This window comes from Mustelus asterias, chromosome 11 (genome assembly GCF_964213995.1).
Source record: "Mustelus asterias chromosome 11, sMusAst1.hap1.1, whole genome shotgun sequence".
Classification (NCBI taxonomy): domain Eukaryota; kingdom Metazoa; phylum Chordata; class Chondrichthyes; order Carcharhiniformes; family Triakidae; genus Mustelus; species Mustelus asterias.
In genome coordinates this window covers 16663587-16680806 of record NC_135811.1, presented here as the reverse complement: position 1 = coordinate 16680806, position 17220 = coordinate 16663587, and the positions used below count along the sequence as shown (strand labels likewise).

The following is a 17220-nucleotide window of genomic DNA, read 5'->3' as shown; positions in this document are numbered from 1 at the left end:
AGTTTCAGCCTTGATTACACATCCAAGTACAATGAGAATGTTACCAATGGAGTCAAACTGACCTGGGGCGGCATGGTGACACAGTGGCTGGCACTGCTGCCTCACAGGGACCCGGGTTCGATTCCCAGCTTGGGTCACTGCCTGTGTGGAGTTTGCACGTTCTCCCCATGCCTGCGTGGGTTTCCTCAGGGTGCTCCAGTTTCCTCCCACAGTCTGAAAGACGTGCTGGTTAGGTGCATTGACCCAAACAGGCGCCGGACTGCGGCGACTAGGGGAATTTCACAGTAACTTCATTGCAGTGTTAATGTAAGCCTTACTTGTGACTAATAAATAAACTTTATTTTATTCTTGTTAACAGCTCTAAAGAGACTCTACTCTCAGTATCCAATAGGGATCTTATCGAAACATTTTAAAAAGCTTAAAATCATAACCTATTAAGAATTAGAATTTCAATTACACGATTCAGAATAAATTAATGTTCACAAGTAATTTCAAAAATATCACCCCAGTAAAGAAGTTGAAAACTAGTTCAGCTTGCATTGAGGTTTACTGTAGAGATGCATTAATCAATTAAAAGTTAATTAGAACATTTCTTACAAAGTAAATAGACATTCTGGACAAATCTTTTTTGAACTAGCATTGTTAGAAACTTACCTATGACATTATGTTTGGAGCTGAAAGGATCAACAATTGTTTGATCCCTGTAGCTGCGAAAACCCTGGATAATCACCTGGAAGAAAAAAATAGTACAATTAACTTGAGTTTGCAGTGCTATAAAACCAAAGTCAACTCTTAGGGAACTCAAATCCTAAGATCCATACGCTTCACCTTACAATAGAAAGAAGATTGGTAGACTGGAAATACTATCCAGAGCAATAATGGGAGGGAGGTTACAAAAAATTGCATTTAATTATTAATCGGGCATTATATTTTATGCATACCTCGAATCTAACTACTTTTAAAATTTAAACCGAGGTTGTGGATTCAAGTCCCATTCAGATCATGAACAGAAACAAATACAATGCTGAGGGAGTGCTGCACTATCAAAGGCATCATGTTTCAGATGAAATGCTAAACTGAAGCCCCACTTGCCCGTTTAGGTAGACATGAAAGATCCCGTGGCACTATCTTGAAGAGTATGGGATTATCCCAGTGTGTTCTGGACAATATCAATCTCTTAATTAACATCCCCAAAAAAGATTAAGAGGTATGCTGTGCACAATCTGGCTGTCGTGTTTCCTTTATTGCAACAGTGCCTACACTTCAAAAGTACTCCATTGATTATAAAGAACTTCAGAAAGCCCTGTGGTCGTGAAAAATGCTATATAAATCTCTAAGATTTTTCCAGGTCAGGCACGAGGACTACTGGCACCAGTTACCAGCATGGTAACAAATTGCCAAGAGAGCTTAGCCTACGGTACACCTGGGAGCAAGAGAGAAAATCTGACAAGACTGCACCCTCTTCAATGATTACAGCTTGCCACTAAAAGGGGGACGCTGCAACTGTGGAAAAATAATGCACTAATAGTTCACAATGGAGACAACTTCACGACAGTGAGAACATGCAACATCGCAAAAGATAAGATACTAAGACATTCACCAAAGGATGATCCTTTGGAGAGGAAAACCACTCTCCAGTAAAAGCATTCAGGAAGGTTATCAATCAAGTTGTTGAAGTCACCTCACTCCTACATACTTGGCTCCTAATAAGCAAGAAATTTGCTCAGTGTAGTACTGGGGATTAGAACAAAGAACAAAGAACAATACAGCACAGGAACAGGCCCTTCGGCCCTCCAAGCCCGTGCCGCTCCCCGGTCCAGGATTGAATCCTGAATCCAGGATCCCAGCCCAATTTTCCAGCCTATCTACATCCTATCCACCGAGCTGTCCCTCACAGCTACGATGCTTTGTTCATCACAACCTATTAACTCACCCCCACCCCCCCATTCCAGACCATGTGATCTCCAGGGAGAGGCGAAAACCCAGAGTGAAAACCCCAGGGCCAATATGGGGGGAAGAAATCTGGGAAATTCCTCTCCGACCCCCTGAGGCGATCGAAACGAGTCCAGGAGATCACACTGGCCCTGATCAGAAAATGCTTCCCAACCCTATTCATTTCCACTTCTGCTTTACGAACACCATCTGAATTCCCTGCCCCCGAGACAGGTTCCCAACTATCCGCAGTCTCGCTCTGTACTGGCACCAGCAAGATGATCATAGAATGAAGCCTTGAAACGAGAAACAAAGAACAATTAGCCCGCGCCGCTCCCTGGTCCAAACTAGACCACTCTTTTGTATCCCTCCATTCCCACTCCGTTCATATAGCTGTCTAGATAAGTCTTAAACGTTCCCAGTGTGTCCACCTCCACCACCTTGCCCGGCAACACATTCCAGGCCCCCACGACCCTGTGTGTGAAATATGTCCTTCTGATATCTGTGTTAAACCTCCCCCCCTTCACCTTGAACCCATGACCCCTCGTGAACGTCACCACCGACCCGGGGAAAAGCTTCCCACCGTTCACCCTATCTATGCCTTTCATAATTTTATACACCTCTATTAAGTCTCCCCTCATCCTCCGTCTTTCCAAGGAGAACAACCCCAGTTTCCCCAATCTCTCCTCATAACCAAGCCCCTCCATACCAGGCAACATCCTGGTAAACCTCCTCTGTACTCTCTCCAAAGCCTCCACGTCCTTCTGGTAGTGTGGCGACCAGAACTGGATGCAGTACTCCAAATGCGGCCGAACCAACGTTCTATACATCTGCAACATCAGACCCCAACTTTTATACTCTATGCCCCGTCCTATAAAGGCAAGCATGCCATATGCCTTCTTCACCACCTTCTCGACCTGTGACGTCACCTTCAAAGATCTGTGGACTTGCACACCCAGGTCCCTCTACGTCTCTACACCCTTTATGGTTCTTCCATTTATCGTGTAGCTCCTCCCTACATTTTTGCTGCACTTTCGGAGGTTCCTTTTTTTTGGAGGGAACATTAACTATGTTAATATCTCTCCTTTGATTAATGACAAAATAAAAGCAAAATACTGTAGTTGCTGGAAGTCTGAAATAAAAACAGAAAATATTGGCAAGAATTTTGGCAGAAGGGTAATATGGACTTGAAACATTAACCGTTTCTCCAGTTTCTCCCAGATGTGCTGAGTTTATGAAGCATTTTCTGTTTATATTAGATTATTTGATCATTGTCACTTTGCTGTTACATTAAAACAGTGACTGTACCTTGAAAGTACTTCACTGGCTGTAATGTGCTTGAGGCTGTGTGCTATGCAAAACAGCTTTCACTGTGTCTTCTCGAGTGCAAGGTATTAACACGTTTGTCAGTTGTGGCTCGTTATATCAAACCATGAATTTTGGGCTTAGTTTCTGCTCACAAGAAAATGCAATTGTGCTTCTCACGGTAGCACGGTGGTTAGCACTGCTGCTTCACAGCTCCAGGGATCTGGGTTCGATTCCCGGCTTGGGTCAATGTCTGTGTGGAGTTTGCACATTCTCCTCGTGTCTGTGTGGGTTTCCTCCGGGTGCTCCGGTTTCCTCCCACAATCCAAAGATGTGCGGGTTAGGTTGATTGGTCATGCAAAAAAAAAAATTGCCCTTAGTGTCCCGAGATGCGTAGGTTAGAGGGATTAGTGGGTAAATCGGTAGGGATATGGGGATAGGGCCTGGGTGGGATTGTAGTCGGTGCAGACTCGATGGGCCGAATGGCCTCTTTCTGTACTGTAGGGATTCTATGATTTTATTTTCTACATATTTCTTTGGTGGCCCATTAGACACAACTATTACTCCAGGAATACAATGTGGGAAAGTGTGAGGTTATGCACTTTGCTAGCTAGGAAGAAGAGGCGTAGACTATTTTCTAAGAAAGATATAGGAGCAGAATTAGGCCATTCGGCCCATCGAATCTGCTTCGCCATTCGATCATGGCTGATATGCTCCTCATCCCTATTTTCCTGCTTTCTCCCCATAGCCCTTCAACCCATTACCAATTTAAAATCTGTCTAACTCCTCCTTAAATTTACTCACTGTCCCAGCATCCACCACATTTTGGGGTAGCGAATTCCACAGATTCACAACCCTTTGGGAGAAGTAGTTTCTCCTCATCTCTGTTTTAAATTTGCTACCCCTTATCCTAAGACTATGGTTTCTCATCCTAGAATGCCCACAAGAGGAAGCATCCACTCCATGTCTACCTTACCCATACCTGTTATCATCTTACCTACCTCAATTTGATCTCTCCTCATTCTTCTAAATTCCAAAGCATAGGCCTAAACTGTTCAATCTCTCTTCAAATGGGGAAAGGCTTCAGAAATCTGAAGCACAGAGGGACTTGGGAGTCCTGGTTCAGGACTCTCTTAAGGTTAACATGCAGGTTCACTTGGCAGTTAGGAAGGCAAATTCAATGTTAGCATTCATTTCTAGAGGGCTAGAATACAAGGTGTACTGCTGAGGCTGTATATGGCTCTGGTCACACCCCATTTGGAATATTGTGAGCAGTTTTGGGTCCCACCTAAGGAAGGATGTGCTGGCCTTGGAGAGGGTCCAGAGGAAGTTCACAACTGTGATCCCAGGAATGAAGAGTTTGTCATATGAGGAGAGGTTAAGGAGTCTGGGTTTATACTCGATGGAGTTTAGAAGGATGAGGGGGGATCTAATTGAAACTTATAGAATACTGAGAGGCCTAGATAGAGTGGACATGGAGGACGTTTCCACTAGTGGAAGAGACTAGAACTCGAGGGCACAACCTCAGAGGGAAGGGACACTCCTTTAAAACTGAGATGAGAAGGAATTTCTTCAGCCAGAGGGTGGTGAATCTGTGGAACTCATTGCACAGAGGGCTGTGGAGGCCAGGTCATTGAGTGTCCTTAAGACAGAGATAGATAGGTTCTTGATCAATAAAGGAGATTGAGGGTTACGGGAAGGCGGCAACTAACGTAGGGGGGAGCTATACGATAAATGGCAGAAACATAAAGGGTGTAGATACGCAGAGGGACCTGGGTGTGCAAGTCCACAGATCCTTGAAGGTGACGTCACAGGTGGAGAAGGTAGTGAAGAAGGCATATGGCATGCTTGCCTTTATAGGACGGGACATAGAGTATAAAAGTTGGGGTCTGATGTTGCGGTTGTGTAGAACGTTGGTTCGGCCGCATTTGGAATACTGCGCCCAGTTCTGGTCGCCACACTACCAGAAGGACGTAGAGGCTTTAGAGAGAGTGCAGAGGAGGTTTACCAGGATGTTGCCTGGTATGGAAGGGCTTAGTTATGAGGAGGGTAAACTGGGGATGTTCTCACTGGAAAGACGGAGGATGAGGGGTGACCTAATAGAGGTGTATAAAATTATGAAAGGCATAGATAGGGTGAACGGTGAGAAGCTTTTCCCAGGTCGGTGGTGACGTTCAGTGGAGAGAGAGAGAGAGAGAGGAGAGGTTTAACACGGATATCAGAAGGACATATTTTACACAGAGGGTGGTGGGGGCCTGGAATGCACTGCCGGGCAGGGTGGTGGAGGCGGACACACTGGGAACGTTTAAGACTTATCTAGATAGCCACATGAACGGAGTAGGAATGGAGGGATACAAAAGAATGGTCTAGTTTGGACCAGGGAGCGGCGCAGGCTTGGAGGGCTGAAGGGCCTGTTCCTGTGCTGTATTGTTCTTTGAGAATCAATGGCAGAGCAGATTCAATGGGCCGAATGGCCTAATTCTGCCCCTATATCTTATGGTCTTATATACACATCGTAAAAGTGTCAAAGCCACACAGCACTCTTTCTTTGAAGGTAGCTGTGTGGGGTAACAAGCTAAGGTACCCAAATCAAACCATTAGGTGTTCTCAGTGGAGTTCGCAGCCATAAATCCAGTCCTGCACTTCAAGAAAACCCAGTCCTTTCAAATAACTCGGGCACCACAAGTTGCCACACACTAAAGGCATCATGTCAAATTGGATAATGGTGAAGAATGATGATTTTGTGGTCAAGAAACACAAAAACAAGGATAAGGAGAAAAGGCAGGGAAATGGCACTAAGTCATGGTGCTCATATGGAGAGCCAGTGAAGACATGATGGGCCAAATGGCTTCCCTCCGCGCCACAACAATTACTGCTCAGTAACTAAGCACGAAAGTCATGGTTTGATATAATGAGCCACAACTAACAAACATAGAATCCCTACAGCCCATAGAGCCTGCACCAACAACAATCCCATCCGGGCCCTATCTCTTTAACCCCACGTATTTACCCTGTTAATCCCACTGACAGTAAGGGACAATTGATCATGGCCAATTAACCTATCCCACACATCTTTGGACTGTGGGAGGAAACTGGAGCACCCGGAGGAAACCCACTCAGACATGGGGAGAAACTCCACACAGACAGTCACCCAAGGCCAGAATTCCTGGCACTGTACCAGTGTCACCATGCTTGCCATGTTAAACATGTTAATACCTCGCACTCGAGAGAACACAGTGAAAGCTGTTTTGCATAGCACACAGCCTAAAGCACTCTACAGCCAGTGAAGTACTTTCAAGGTACAGTCACTGTTTTAATGTAACAGCAAAGTGACATTGATCAGATAATCTGTAATAAAAATAGAAAATTCTGGATAAACTCAGCAGGGCTGGCAGAACCTGCGGAGAGAGAAACAGAGTTAAAATCTTGAGTCCATATTACCTTTCTACCAAAGTTCTATCCAGTATTTTCCATTTTTATTCCAGCAAGCATAGTATTTTGCTTTTATTACCAGATAATCTGTCATTGACTGAGGGAGAAATATCAGTATCATTGTCTCCTCCGAAAGAAAGCACCTCCAAAAAGTGCAATGATCCCTCAGTACTACACCTGAATGTTAGCCTAGAATTTTTGTTCTCAAGTCCCCAAGTGGGAAGAGGCAAGACTGCTACCCACTGAGCCACAGCTGACATGGGTAGTACCCCATACTAAGATTGCATTTGTCACACAATTGAAGGAAGCACACACTACATATGGCAGAAGCCCCCTGAAGTGGTTTGGATAATCCATTATCATGAAACTTAATGTTAGGGTAAAACCTTCCATTTTAAATGAGCAGCCAAGTCCGAATGAGATGCTCTATGTACGTCATTTTGCAGCAAATAATACAACTTTAGGGCAGTCCGTCTTAAAAAAAAGCTATGGTATTGGTTACATCCCTTTGGCATGTCCTGAGAGACCTGTGTGTAGGGTGTAGCAAAGTCTCGGAAGTACATGTCAGAAGTAGATAGCTAGTGTAGATTTGAGACTGTTTATTGAAGAGTTCTGTGAAAAGATTGATAGAGTTCAATTAAATTAAAATAGTAGAGGCTCAGAAAAAATGTTTATCCTTGATAAAGTGTTCTATAAACCTTCACCTGACTCTTGTTCCCTTTGTCTATCTCACCACGTAACGCGCCCAGGTTAAAAAGGGTTACTGAAAACTGGTCAAGGTTAGTCAGGATACATTTATCTACATTTCACTTTATAACACCACAATCCATTATTAACATTGTGAGCCTGTTGGTGGAAAGAATATGATTACAAATCAACATTCGTGGCCCTAAAATCTTCCAATTCTGACGTACTATCATTTCTTTCAATAAATAGTTGTTCAATTGTTCCCAGCCTGGCCTGTCACAAACAGTAGTTATGATTCTTAAGTTTTACCCTTAAGAGAGTGTCCATAACCATTCATTGCAACAACCACACAGTGAACTTTATGTGGATCATGTTCCACATTTCTAATCGCCTCTAAATAACAGATAGTAAAATCTGTTATTTAACAGATAGTCTACATCAAGGGTAATGAAGTGGAAACGGTCAAGAGCGTCAAGTTCCTAGGTATCCAGATCACAAACAACCTGCCCCAGTCCCTTGAAGCTGACTAAAATTTTCAGTAACCTTTTTTAATCTGGGCACGTTACGTGGTGAGAGAGACAAAGGGAACAAGAGTCCGGTGAAGGTTTATAGGACACTTTATCAAGGATAAACATTTTTTCTGAGCCTCTTCTATTTTAATTTTAGTTAAGAAAGCCCACCAATAGCTCTCCTTTCTCAGCAGGCTAAAGAAATTCGGTATGTCCACTATGACTCTCAACGACTTTTACAGATGCACCAAAGAAAGCATCCTTTTCAGATATATCACAGATTGGTATAGCTCCTGCTCTGACCAAGACCGCAAGAAACTATAAAGGGCTGTGAACTTAGACCAGTCCATCGACTCAGTCTACACTGAGCAAAGCAGCCCGCATAATTAAGGACCCCACGCACCCCAGACATTCTCTCTTCCACCTTCTTCCATCGGGAAAAAGATACGAAAGTCTGAGGTCATGTAACAATCGATTCAAGAACAGCTTCTTCCCTGCTGCCATCAGACTTTTGAGTTGATCTTTCTCTACGCCCTTGCTATGACTGTAACACTATATTCTGCACCCTTTCCTTTCTTTCTCCCCTATGTAATCTATGAACAGTAGGTTTTATCTGTATAGCGCACAAGAAACAATACTTTTCACTGTGACAATAATAAATCAAATAAAGCTGCAAGATCAACTCCAGTTTTTAATTCTAAACTCAGCACAATGAAGTATTGGAAATTAGGCCACCATATAGAAACATGACAACACTGAAAATTAGAAAAGTTTGCATTTTCATGATAAACTGAATAATGGTACAAATCTTGGAACAAAAATATATCTTTCTCAAATTAAGCAACAAAGTCAAAATATTTTACCTTTAATAACACTACATGGGTAAATTTGATAAGCAACCGCTATTTCCAAAGGATTTTTGCGATGCTGATAGACTTTGATTTGATTTATTATTGTCACATGTATTAACATACAGTGAAAAGTATTGTTTCTTGCACACTATACAAAGCATACCGTTCCTAGAGAAGGAAATGAGAGAGTGCAGAATGTAGTATTACAGTCATAGCTAGGGTGCAGAGAAAGGTCAACTTAGTGCAAGGTAAGTCCATTCAAAACTCTGATGGCAGCAGGGAAGAAGCTGTTCTCGAGTCGGTTGATACGTGACCTCAGACTTTTTAAATCTTTTTCCTGACGGAAGGTGGTGGAAGAGAGAATGTCCGGGATGGGTAGGGTCCTTAATTATGCTGGTTGCTTTGCCGAGGCAGCGGGGAGTGTAGACAGAGTCACTGGATGGGAGGCTGGTTTTCTGGGGTTAGTACTGCTGCCTCACAGCACCAGGGACCCAGGTTCAATTCCAGCATTGGGTGACTGTGGAGTTTGCACATTCTCCCCATGTCTGCGTGGGTTTCCTCCCACACTCCAAAGGGCCTGGGTGAGATTGTTGCTAGCCCAGGCTCAATGGGCCAAATGGCCTCCTTCTGCACTATAGGATTCTATGACATTATCTAAAATTATGTAGCAACCGGTAAACATTCTTAGATTATATAGTCTACAAATTGATATTAATTTATCAGAAATGAAAACTGTAAAAGTCAAAGTTTAATCACTACATATCTAATTGCTCAATAACTACCCCGTTTCTACCCACAGCTGTACAGAGAGCATTGTAGCTTTCACAAATCAATTTCACACCCACTTATCCACAATTGTGTCAGAATACACTTAAATTGTTTAGCTTAGGTCTTTTTAAACACAAAAAGACATAATACCAGGAAAAACAACATGCAGTGCATCATATAGAATTTACGGGATAGAAAGAGGCATTTCAGCCTTTGGTGTCAATGTTTATAGGCCATAGCAACCACCCACAGGACTTACTTTACCCTCATCAACATGTACTCCTTAAAGGAGATCACTAAGGTTTCAGTAAACTGCAAACATGAAATTTTCATAGTGTGTCTTTAGAAGAGTGAAAAACATCCAGCAGCAAAATTACAGGTCTTGTCTGGGGCAAGTACATTGAGCTCTAACACTCAATGAAAGTAGTGCTGAGTGCACATCTGTTGCTAATGGAACCTATCTGAGGTGATAAATTGAGAGGATCATGCAACATTAAGTGTATTGACTCAAGTGCGATTTTCTACAATTTACTGGAATCAGGTGAGCACATATTTATACAAAGATTTGTGGAAACATGAGGCTCTGTCCTCAATAAGTTGTTTAGAGAGAAGTGTATCTTTCATAAATCAATTGCAAAACCCAATGACCCAAGACTGAGATTGACAGATCTTTGCTTGGAATTAAGGGTTATGGAACCAAGGCAGGTAGGTGGGAGTCAAAATATAGATCAGCCACAATCTGAATGATGAAGCAAGACTAATCCTATGCTTCTCAGAGGCCTAATGATACTACTATAATTGTTTGTTTTCTCTTCCTGCGCTTGGTGGTGCCCAAGGCAGACTTTCACCTATTCTCATGGCACTCTTTTTTTTTAACCTGAAACAGGTCGCTAACATGTTGCTAGAGGCTTATAGTTTGAGGTGCAGCACTCTGCATCAAGCATGACTGAGTAGGAATCTCTCCCACTTTTCTTGCCTGCCATTGGCACTTGGTGCAATGATTTTACAGGTTGCTACTCAGCCTGTTGGCCACGTTGGCCTGACCGCACCTACCTGGGCCATCACGTCCTGGGGCGCGACTCAAACCTGGAGCTTCTGGCTCAGAAACAGGGATGGTACCCACTACACCACAAGAATCCCCCCACACACCTCTGTAGTACACTAACAAAAATCAATTCTGACACATTGTCTAGAAAGCTTTAATATTCTAATTCAGTCTACATATCCTAAATGTAGAGCTATATTTAATCCAGGAATGTTTTACATTCTGGTTTGTTTCAAGCATTTTGAAATATCTTTGAAATTTGAGAATGTTCAAATCTGGTATATATCCAGTCCAATTATTTTAATTTAAGTGATGACCACATCTACACAAAATACTGGTCAAACAGGATGAGCTACAAATCAAGGAGCTCAGACAATTTCAGCCACAGCATCAAAGCAATTTGCTGTTGGGTCCTGACACTCGATTACTGTTTTGCAATTTATTCCTGCAGCCAGTATTTTATTTTGTATTGTTTTCAAAAACTGCTTACTCTCGCATGCTAGTGATGTGAGGATTGTACAGGATGGCAATGTGCAGTCACGACTAAATGAACCAGCAGTTGATCAAAAATCTGGGCATTCAAACTGATCATGTGTTTGTCTACAGCAGTAATAGTATCAACCGTACTGTGTGCAAACCAGAAATAAATAAAGGCATTTAAACCAAAGTCTAGTGTCTGAGATCGCAGAATCACACAGCAGATATGCTGATTTTATGCATTATGCAATTTAATTAGCTCTCAGATACTACAAAGGATGTTCATCGTGTGTCGAAGGATACAGCAGCAATTTCCATAGAATAAATTTCACTTTGTGTTCACAACTCTCATCAACTTTTACAGATGCACCATAGAAAGTATTCTTTCCATTTGTATCACAGCTTGGTATGGCTTCTGTTCTGTCCAAGACTGTAAGAAACTACAATGGGTTGTGAAGGAAGCGCAGTCCATCACTCAAACCAACCTCCCATCTATTGACACTGTCTACACTTCCCTCTGCCTTGGAAAAGGAGCCAACATAATCAAGAACTTACTCTCTTCCGCCTTTTTCCATTGCGAAAAAGATACAAAAGTCTGAGAGCACGTACCAACCAACTCAAAAACAGCTTCTCCCCTACTGCCATCAGACTTTTGAATGGACGTCACATTAAGTTGATCTTTCTCTACATCGTAGCTATGACTGTAACACCACATTCTGCACTCACTTTCCTTCCCTATGTATTTTGCCTCGGTTTTCACAGAGGAGAAGGACCTGGGTGGATGTACTGCGGGCTTGCAGTGGACTGAAAAGATTGAGTATGTGGACTTTAACAAAGAGGTTGTGCTGGAATCTTTGAATGGTATCAAGATAGATAAGTCGCCGTGTCCGGATGGGATGTACCCCAGGTTACTATGGGAGGCGAGGGAAGAGATTGCAGAGCCTCTGGCGATGATCTTTGCGTCGTCGATGGGGACGGGAGAGGTGCCGGAAGATTGGAGGATTGCGGATGTGGTTCCTATTTTCAAGAAGGGGAATAGGGATAGCCCAGGAAATTACCGACCGGTGAGTCTAACCTCAGTGGTTGGTAAGCTGATGGAGAAGATCCTGAGGGACAGGATTTATGACCATTTAGAGTGGTTTAGTATGCTCAAGAATACTCAGCATGGCTTTGTCAAAGGCAGATCGTGCCTTACGAGCCTGGTGGAGTTCTTCGAAAATGTGACTAAACACATTGACGAAGGGAAAGCGGTAGATGTGGTTTATATGGATTTTAACAAGGCGTTCGATAAGGTCCCCCATGCAAGGCTTCTAGAAAAAGTGACAGGGCATGGGATCCAAGGGGCTGCTGCCCTGTGGATCCAGAACTGGCTTGCCCAAAGGAGGCAGAGAGTGGGTATAGATGGGTCTTTGTCCAAATGGAGGTTGGTCACCAGTGGTGTGCCCCAGGGATCTGTTCTGGGACCCTTGCTGTTTGTAATTTTCATAAATGACCTGGATGAGGAAGTGGAGGGATGGGTTGGTAAGTTTGCCGACGACACGAAGGTTGGTGGGGTTATGGATAGTCTGGAGGGATGTCAGAAGTTACAGAGGGACATAGATAGGATGCAAGACTGGGCGGAGAAGTGGCAGATGGACTTCAACCCAGATAAATGCGTAGTGGTCCATTTTGGCAGGTCAAATGGGATGAAGGAGTACAATATAAAGGGAAAGACTCTTAGTACTGTAGAGGATCGGAAGGACCTTGGGGTCCGGGTCCATAGGACTCTGAAATCGGCCCTGCAGGTGGAGGAGGTGGTTAAGAAGGCGTATGGTGTGCTGGCCTTTATCAATCGAGGGATTGAGTTTAGGAGTCTGGGGATAATGATGCAACTATATAAGACCCTCGTCAGATCCCACTTGGAGTACTGTGCTCAGTTCTGGTCGCCTCATTACAGGAAGGACGTGGAAAAGATTGAAAGGGTGCAGAGGAGATTTACAAGGATGTTGCCTGGATTGAGTGGCATGCCTTATGAGGATAGGCTGAGGGAGCTCGGTCTTTTCTCCTTGGAGAGACGTAGGATGAGAGGAGACCTAATAGAGGTATACAAGATGTTGAGAGGCATAGATCGGGTGGACACTCAGAGGCTTTTTCCCAGGGTGGAAATGGCTGCTACGAGAGGACACAGGTTTAAGGTGCTGGGGGGTAGGTACAAGGGAAATGTTAGGGGGAAGTTTTTCACACAGAGGGTGGTGGGCGAGTGGAATCGGCTGCCGTCAGTGGTGGTGGAAGCAAACTCAATAGAATCTTTTAAAAGACTCCTGGATGAGTACATGGACTTAATAAGATGGAGGGTTATAGGTAGGCCTAAAAGGTAGGGATATGTTCGGCACAACCTGTGGGGCCGAAGGGCCTGTTTTGTGCTGTAGTTTTTCTATGTTTCTATGTGTTGTATGCTTTGTCTGTATACCGCACAAGAAACAATACTTTTCACTGTATACTAATACATGTGACAGTAATAAATCAAATCAAATTAAATCAAAAAGTAAATAGCCACTCCAAGGCCTCTTCCATGGCAGCACCCAGAAGTTAAGGGCTTGCTAAATATAGATTAAACATTTCTTAGATGGGAAGGTAGATGGTTAAAGGGCATTAACTCCAATGCACTCTTCATTTTCTGTTCAACAGCAGTATTGAGAGGTTTTTAAGCTCACAGGCTGCCCACAGATGGAGTGATTTCATGCAAAGTAGAAAATTATACATCTGACTATGAAAAAGTGCTAGGATTATATTTTAGGATAACAAACATTAAGAGAAAGAAACATTTAAAAGATGACTCCGTTTTCCACCTGAAAGCACTTTGAAGAAACACTAGCCATATTATATGGTATTTTTTTCCAGGCATAATCTTCACCAATTCATCTTTCACAATTTTGCCTAAAACGTTACAAACAAAAAAATCTCTATGCACGTTTCAAGTGCTAGTAGTATATGTCACCTTTTGTTTACAAGTGTTAGAATACATAATTGTAGAATAGAAACAATGCAAGAGCAGTGCATATATCCAGACAACAGAAAAGAAGAATCCTTAACAAAAGTCATCTGCTTTTAAGACGGAGCTGAGCTTCTTTCTCCAACTAAACATTGAAAAGACTGAAACTATTGTTGCAGTGACTGAAGACAAACTGTTTCCGAGCTCCAGGTCCATCCCTTTGGCCAGCAACTGTAAGGTTGGACCAGACTGCTTGGAACCTTAGTTCACAATTTACCCAAAAACGAGCTTCCAACCACAAATGCGCCAAAGACCAGCTATTTCCACCACCGTAGCACTGCCCGAATCCATCCCAGACCCAGTTCATCCGCTGCTAAGACACTCACCCATCCTTTTGTTATCTCTTGACTTGGCAACTCTCGACAGCTGCCCACATTCAACCCTCTGGAAACTTCAGGTCATTCAAAAGACTGCTGCCCATGTCCTAACTCACACCAAATCCCATTCACACAGCCCCCATGCTCACTGTCCTGCACTGGTTGCTGGTTAAGCAACACCTCAAAGTTAAAATTCTCAAGTCTTATTTTCAAATTGCTTTGTGGCCTCTCCAGATTTTTGATAGAAAATGCAAGCTTACCACTTTTTCCAAGTACTCACCCCTCTTCATTTTCAGGAAATGTAGTGGAGAACATGTCCCTGTCTACATCAATGGAGATGAAGTAGAAATGGTTGAGAGCTTCAAGTTTTTAGGTGTTCAGATCACCAACAACCTGTCCTGGTTCCCCCGCACCGCCCCCCGCCCCCCACGCTGACACTATAGTTAACAAAGCCCACCAACTCCTCTACTTTCTCATAACACTAAGCAAATTTGGCATGTCAGCTACGACTCTCACCAACTTTTACAACGCACCATAGGAAGCATTCTTTCTGGTTGTATCAGATTGGTATGGCTCCTGCTCTGCCCAAGATCACAAGAAACTACAAAAGGTCATGAATGTAGCCCAATCCATCACACAAACCAGCCTCCCGTCCATTGACTCTGTCTACACTTCCCACTGCCTCGGCAAAGCAGCCAGCATAATTAAGGACCCCACGCACCCCGGGCATTCTTTCTTCCACCTTCTTCCGTCAGGTAAAAGATACAAAAGTCTGAGTTCACGTATCAACCGACTCAAGAATAGCTTCTTCCCGGCTACCATCAGACTTTTGAATGGACCTACCTCGCACTAAGTTAATCTTTCTTTACACCCTAGTTATGACTATAACACTACATTCTGCACTTTCCTTTCCTTCTCTAAGAACGGCTTAGCGCAAGAAATACATTTCACTGTATATTAATGCATGTGACAATAATAAATCAAGTTTTTTTACAGCTGAACAAGCCACTCCAAAATCCCCATTCCTCCAGTTGTGCCAACCTAACCCCTTGCCCCCTACTATTGTCAACGCATGCTTCCTTAGCTCACATTTTGAAATTCTCTCTCCTTCCAGACTCCTTCATTCTGTCTCCATTTCAGCCGCGGCGTTTCTGTACTTTAAAGGCATTTTGTGACCGAAAGCTGCCCTCTTTACAATGGTGACATATGATTGACAATCATAACAGGTCAGATCGCACATCAGCAAGCTGCAGCCTCCTGGACAGTATTCAAAGCAAGATGACAACGGCGGCTCCTCTGAATGCCGCCTGTACACCTGAAATGGGACTTATCTTGTGCTGGCGCCAATCCCCCAGCAAGCAGCCTGGGATGGAACTGACTGCGTGTACTTTCCACTTCCATGAATAAAGCGTGAGAAGCGGGGGTAATGCGTGGACTTTCCACTTCTGTTAGTAAATGGAAGGGGGGGTTAAATAGATCCTCCGTCCTCATAAATAACATGGGAAGAGGATCAGAAACAGGGGGGAGGAATTGAAGTTTGGCCGGGGCCTGGCACTCGGGCTTCCCCTTTTGAAAAGTAACCGGGGGGACTAAAGCGGATTTAATTCCAGTGTTTATCCCCTCTCGTCCTCCTGCGGCCACCTCGCCTGCAGCAGCCCCCCATCCCCATCCCAATGAGCGGCGCAGGGCCCGCGGCTCAGGCTCAGGCCCCGGGCCTCCTTACCTGTTTAATGTACATCTCTCCGCTTCGGCCTCAGCGGGGCCGGCACCAACTTCCAGCAGCCACTCTCCTTCCCCCTCTCCGCCGGGGTATTATTTATTTGTTTATTTATCCTCAGGAAACTCCGCCGCTGGAAATCCGTCCGAAAAAAAAAACAAAAAATAAACTCAAAAGCGGCAAAAACTCGGAGAAAATGGCGGCTTCCCCTCCTGTACCAACTCAGAGACTGAGGGGGGGGGTGACAGAAATATAACAAGAGAACTTCACAGGATTATCGCCTCCTGTAGAAGGAAATATCCATCAATTAATGATTCTTTTATTTTGTCTTCATCTTCCAATTTCTTTATTTAACCATAAAATAGAAGAACGCTTTGATTTCCGACATTGTTTCTGTTCCCCCCACCCTCTTTGATATTGGTTTGATCCCAATAAGGTCAAAGGTTTGGCGCCAAATGGAAGTTCTGGCGCCTGGAGCTGAAGTTGCTGTTAAAGGGGCATGTCACTGTGTCCCTTTAAAAGCCTTTATGTCGGCGGTCGTTTATTTCAGGGTGAGACTGAGGGGGGATAATGTAAATCTCATGTAATTTGGTTATTATTATAGGGTGTGTTTTATTAATTCAAGGTCTTGGGACATACTCTACTCCACCTTCTTCCGTTGGGTAAAAGATACAAAAACCAAAAGAGAAAATGCTGGAAAATCTCAGCAGGTCTGGCAGCATCTGCAAGGAGAGAAAAGAGCTGACATTCAAGTCCAGATGACCCTTTGGTTTCAGATTCCAGCAACCACAGTAATTTGCTTTTATATAAAAGATACAAAAGTCTGAGAACACGTACCAACCAACTCAAGAATAGAAACATAGAAACCCTACAGTACAGAAAGAGGCCATTCGGCCCATTGAGTCTGCACCGACCACAATCCCACTCAGGCCCTACCCCCATATCCTTACATATTTACCCACTAATCCCTCTAACCTACGCATTTCAGGACACTAAGGGCAACTTTTAGCACGGCCAATCAACCTAACCCGCACATCTTTGGACTGTGGGAGGAAACGGGAGCACCCAGAGGAAACCCACGCAAACACGAGGAGAATGTGCAAACTCCACACAGACAGTGACCCAAGCCGGGAATCAAACCCAGGTCCC

The 17220-nt window shown here is 43.8% G+C and overlaps 1 protein-coding gene across 1 annotated transcript in view; it reads right to left on the bottom strand.

Annotated features, from left to right (window-relative positions):
- smc3 (structural maintenance of chromosomes 3) overlaps positions 1–16295 on the bottom strand; it is a 94446-nt gene extending 78151 nt beyond the window's left edge. The window contains exons 1-2 of the mRNA XM_078223190.1: positions 16078–16295; positions 655–730 (exon numbers count right to left, since the gene is read on the bottom strand). Coding sequence (XP_078079316.1) covers positions 655–730; positions 16078–16092 — 91 coding nt within the window. The 5' untranslated portion in view covers positions 16093–16295. The remainder of the gene's footprint in view (positions 1–654; positions 731–16077) is intronic.
- Positions 16296–17220: the final 925 nt, after the last annotated feature.